Source organism: Pundamilia nyererei, unplaced genomic scaffold (genome assembly GCF_000239375.1).
Source record: "Pundamilia nyererei isolate P.nyererei 1_Seehausen unplaced genomic scaffold, PunNye1.0 scaffold00006, whole genome shotgun sequence".
NCBI classification, from domain to species: Eukaryota; Metazoa; Chordata; class Actinopteri; order Cichliformes; family Cichlidae; genus Pundamilia; species Pundamilia nyererei.
Window position 1 is genome coordinate 5,556,581 of NW_005187407.1, and position 5,529 is coordinate 5,562,109.

General features: G+C 41.5%; 1 protein-coding gene across 1 annotated transcript in view; it reads left to right on the plus strand.

The window, feature by feature from the left end:
* Positions 1-5,529, plus strand: part of serinc5 (serine incorporator 5) — a 19,385-nt gene that overhangs the window by 6,866 nt on the left and 6,990 nt on the right. The window contains exons 2-5 of the mRNA XM_005722271.1: positions 1,063-1,230; positions 3,713-3,891; positions 4,116-4,198; positions 4,487-4,580. Of these exons, the coding sequence (XP_005722328.1) occupies positions 1,063-1,230; positions 3,713-3,891; positions 4,116-4,198; positions 4,487-4,580 (524 nt within the window). The remainder of the gene's footprint in view (positions 1-1,062; positions 1,231-3,712; positions 3,892-4,115; positions 4,199-4,486; positions 4,581-5,529) is intronic.

Below are 5,529 nucleotides of genomic sequence, written 5' to 3' on the forward strand. Positions count from 1 at the left end.
GAAGGAAAGAGAGGGCTCTGACTGAAGCATGAATGGGGATCCTTTTTTTATGTTATTCACTGTTCAGTAGAAAACAAACTCAGTTAAGTGCTGAGTGTAAAGCATGGAAAGCTTTTTAATACAATGAAGTTTGCCCTAATACGGTTACACAACACCACTGAAACTCATCTGCAATAGCAAACAAAACTGGTTTCCCACAGACCAGACAGATTTGAAACTGCTGATACTGCAACTAAAAGTAAAAGATTTGCAATGCATCTCATGAAGACAACTCAGGAAACCTCCTTTAACGTTCCTTGTACGGTTCATTGACTAAGAGGATTTAAGCTGAGAATTTTAGTTTTAGATCATTTTGTTATCTCTGCTGTGTGCATGTTGCATGTCAGTCTGACCTGGTCCTGTTATTCTGATAACAATTATTTCTTTCGCATGCAGTTTGCCATAACTGAATAGAGTCTAAGGGTGGAGTGTTAAAATGTTCATAATATGATATTTGACTTTATATCAGTTGAAGTGATGGGATTAAATATGACCTATAACTATCAAACATTTCATACTGTGTGCAGATATCATGGCATGCACGTCTTTTCATCCATGTCTTTTCATCCCAGGTTAGAATGTAGTTAAATGGACTGGTTCCTGTATAGTAATTTTGTGCTCGAATTGAGTACTCTTGAGAGTTTTATACAACACATAAGCACCGTTTTCTATGTAATATTTACACAGTCCAATAAATTGATCGGAAGCAACTCTGGGTTCTTGCCCAGGAATACTTTTAGCACGCAGGTATTCCTGGGCAGTCTCCTATCCAGGTACTAACCAGACCTGACAAGATTGGGCATGCTCAGGGTGGTGGATTTCAGGGAATATTTTTCTACCAGTTTACTTTTATCCAGTGAAACTGCTGAGAGAGATAACTGCACTGACGCCTGGTTTTCCCAGCTCCGCCACAAAACACATAACGTCTGTATGAGAAGCTGCTTAAGAGTGATAATAAAGTTGTTGTTGTTGTTGTTATCCCCCTCTCTCTTCCACCTTTTCTGCCTTGTTCTCTGCATGCAGCTGGCCTGCTGCTGCGGCTCAGCGGCCTGCTCGTGCTGCTGTAAGTGCTGCCCGAAGATCAAACAATCCACAGGGACCCGAATCATGTATGCCTTGTACTTCCTGTTGGTCACCGTCCTCTGTGCTGTCATGATGTCGCCCACTGTGGAGCAAGCGCTGAAAGAGAACGTGAGTACATATATCACATCATTCTCTCAAAATGCATGCACACTCTTTGTTTTGCCAACAACCCTCCCCACCCCCAAAATGTAATTACATTATATATCAATAAAGGACTTAAGTAGGACATGCTCAGTGGATGGCATATCTAAAAAAGAAATTATAATTGAAGTAAGTTTTTTTAATTACAGTAATGTAAACTACATTATAGATTATGTCTCCTGGGTCTTCAGTAGATAGAAACAGTTGAACATGGTGAATTGGTCCCCATTCACCATTTCCCCCATATATGCTGTACAAACTGCATTATAGAGGGCCAGTGTGTTTCTCGATAGGTGTGGAGTCTTCTTTAAGATATTGTTAAATGTCCTCCTGATGGCTGTGTCCCGTGTGTGTTATTTCTGCCCTTATTTTTGTCTCTGTAAGGATTTTTTCCTGTCTTTGAAGTCTTAATTCTGTCCCTCGCTTTTTGAAATGTCAGCTCGCAGCCTCTGGTAAACAAAAGAATAAAAACCTCAATACTGTGACCTTTTACACAGTTTCGCCTCACTCTTTAGTCTGTACACTCTTCTCCAGCTTACTTCACACCTTTTCACCTCCTGAAAATGAAACTGAACTGAGCGGAAAGTGTAACAAGAACAAAAACATTTTCAACCAGATTTTGTCATGTGGTTGAACAATTTTGTTCACCGTCTGCTCTAAACAACAAGGCCAGCAGCCTCTATGCTAACACCGCCGATGCTAACAGGAAAAATTAAAATTTTACAGCATTGCTATGGGCAAAACAGACATCCTGCTATTTTAACAGATATGTGTATCTACACAGCAGCAAGGCCACAGCTCTGAGGACACGAGTCTTGCCCGGTAGGTTTTGTTTGTTTTAAGAGCCTATCAAGCCTTTGAAGTGGAGACGATAAACTCTTTCGTGAACCTTTGCTTTCTTCTCTGAATGAACGAAATGAAAGATGACCTCCAGTGACTGTTTCTAAAAAAAAAAATCCAATTAAACTGGAATGCCACGATAACGGCTGTTGTCTGCTACAGTATAGTTATCCTTGTCATCTGGGAGAGTCAGACTGTCAACACAGTGTGTAGATATAGTCTGGAACAAGGTCTCAGAGGTGATGTCCTGGTTCACTGATACACTGCTCGCTCGCTGACTCACATTTTATATTGATCTCAGGATAAACAGGAAATAATGATGTTTCTATCTCTGGGAAAGATGTCTTGAGCTGACTGTGTTACCATGGCACTGGCCAGGCTTGCTTGAGTCAAAGTGATATTTGTAGGTGATCTTCTTTATTTTTTTCACCAGTCTCCTTCTTCTGCAGTTTTTCTTCCTTTCTGCCAGTGTCTACAGTGCAGTAATAAAACTACTCCCTACTGTGTGTCTCTTTGTAAATGGAGCCCCTGGAAAAGACTCATCCAAGGCACAAAATGGTCTCTGATAGCCCCACACAAAGCCTACTGACTCACACACACCCCCATAAACACACTGTCAGTCACACACCGAGCACAGTGGGAAGTCCCAGCTAAGAGAGCAGTCATTGTGCGTATGAGAGCGCCGGTCTTTTCTCAAGAGATTTACAGCAGTCCGAAACAGCCGGCCCCATTTCCCTCCTTAATCACAACACCATGGACATGCTAATATGGTCCTTAACCTGAGACAAAAGCTCCAAAAATGGGCTTTTTGCCTTACGTTGTGATCTGGCTCTGGACTTTGCTAACACAATGAGGTGATGACAGCTCAATCCGCCGGCATCTCACCCGTGTGTCCAACTTTCAAGGATTCTGCCAGTAATTAGTAAAGCCGAGTTAAGCAATTTATTATCCCCAAGTAAAGATTTGAAACGCTCTCAAAAAGCAGTGTTTGCCTGAAAAGCACGTTTTGTACTCGTCCCACAGCTCGTTCCGGTGAAGGGGAACGACGTATCGAGACTGGCGGTTATCGAATTCAAAGTGTGTCCCTTCTGTTGGCTCTCTGCCGCAGTCTTCTATTGAATGTCACAGCAAGGTCCTTATCTTTGCTACCTTAACTCCAGTTTTGTATTACGCAGCTCACTGTAGTTCTGAAAAGTCTTTCGCAGTTTATTTTAAGAGGAATCTCCACGTTTTTCTTGCTCGTGCTGTCTGTGTTCTCCCCTCTTCCCATTTCCTCTGACTCGCTGACAAAAGGTGGTTAATTTATTCATCCATGTCCTTTGTTTGTGTACACTGACAGTTAGTTGTAAGGCCCCTTTAACAGGCTGTAGAGAGTGAAGGATGAAAGAGGGCTCCACAGAGAGAAAGAGGGGTTGTTGTTGCTGCCTGTTCTCTCTTTCTGCTCCTTTAGGGGCGTGACGCTCAGAATAGATGGACACTATTGGGCCCTTTCACCGAGGCCTCATACTAGACAAACATGAGCAGAGGTGGGTTGCTTTTCACTGACATGACATGATGATCTAATTTGAGTATTTTGGGGGTTTTGGGTTGGTTTTTTTCCTCCAATTAGATCCCCTTCTACGCTGAGTTTTGCCAGACAGTGAATGCAGGAGAAGACTGCAAAACTCTGGTTGGATACGCTGCTGTGTACAAGGTGTGCTTTGGCATGGCCTGCTTCTTCTTCTTCTTCTGTATCTTCACTATGCGGGTCAACAACAGCACGGGCTGCCGGGCAGCCGTACATAACGGGTAAGAAGAATTTGTTTAATCTTCCATCAAAAAAAGCAGCTGCATTCATAATATTGAACAAGAGTCACGAGTAAAGGCAACACGAGATTTGTTAAATTTGTTATTTTTGGATTTATTGCATTAAATATTCTGCTGTGTCTCAGTTGTCAGTAATCATTGTTTTTATGGTGTAATTTTATCTGCATTTTCCCCTTTTTTATAACATTATCACCGCCTTGATTCAGATTCTGGTTACTGAAGTTTATCGCGCTGGTGGCGTGTTGCGCTGGAGGCTTCTTCCTCCCCAATGAGTCAACATTCCTGGAAGGTAAAAGCTAAACGCTCAGCTTGAGGCTTCAATACTGTAAAGTTTTCTTTTAAAGCTTAAATAAGTAAAGTGGTGCATTAGGTAACCTAACATAGAGCTGTGTAAATGTATGTAAAGTAACAAACAACTTCCTGTGTCATCTGACCTGAGTAAACTTTTACAAATGTCACTGTAACTCTATCTATTTATGGAGCACAATTTCAATTCTGGCACAGCTTGCCTGGCAAGTAGCTCTTGTCATCAGTTAAACAATTGTCTCCGTCTCTTTCTCTTCTCATTTTGGCTCAGTTTGGCGCTACATAGGAGCCGCTGGCGGGTTCATTTTCCTCTTGATCCAGCTCATGCTGTTGGTGGAGTTTGCACACAGATGGAACGCAAACTGGTGAGAGCAACATTTCTTCTCTCATCACCTTCCTCTTCAGTCCCTGGTTCACTGTGTGAAATAAGACCACTGTAATGCTTTTTGTTTGACTTTTACGAAATGCAGAAAGTGTGATTTGGTGGGTGGAGGGCAGGCCTGGCAGCAGGCCAGTGCTGTGTTAGATTCACAGGATGTATATGGTTTAGGACTTCCTACTTCCTACACACAAAATCCAGCAGATTGGTTTCTAAAAACCAGCACAACCTCTCAATAAAAACAGATTTTCAGATCAAGAAAAATCAGTGAGAAGGCACAAAGCTGTATTCACTTCTTCCCTTTTAGTTGAATTCTTTTATGTGCCTTTTTGTTTTTCTTAACTTAACCTACACCATTCTGTTCATATTTCATGCCTGCACAGTGTGATCGGGGTCACTTTTGTCCAAAAAGTCCCTCGTAATAAGTGTTTATAGTGAATTTTGAAATACAGATCTACTGAGAATGCAAAAACAGTTTATATGCAATTTTTTACTAAATTAACACAATTCATAAACTTCCTCTACATTTTTATTTTATTTTATTTTTCCATGTTCCCAAAATGGCTTCAGTTAACTTTTTTCAAGAGTCTAGTTGTTGTTTTCAGTTCAGTTTTGGTTAGCTATAATAACCTCGACTCACACTCGGTGTTATTTATAATTATTAGTAATCATTCAACAACGCTTAACACTCAGATCACAAAAACTCTGCATATTGGGCCATGAGTGTATGTGAAGGGCCCTTTATGTTGTTTTACTCGTCCCCACTTACAGTGGGGCAAAAAAGTATTTAGTCAGCCACCGATTGTGCAAGTTCCCCCACCTAAAATGATGACAGAGGTCAGTAATTTGCACCAATACCCACCACACTGGACCAAGTACAAGAGGACATGAAAAGACTTTCACTGTAAGACCTCAAATGAGCTGGCACCACTTAC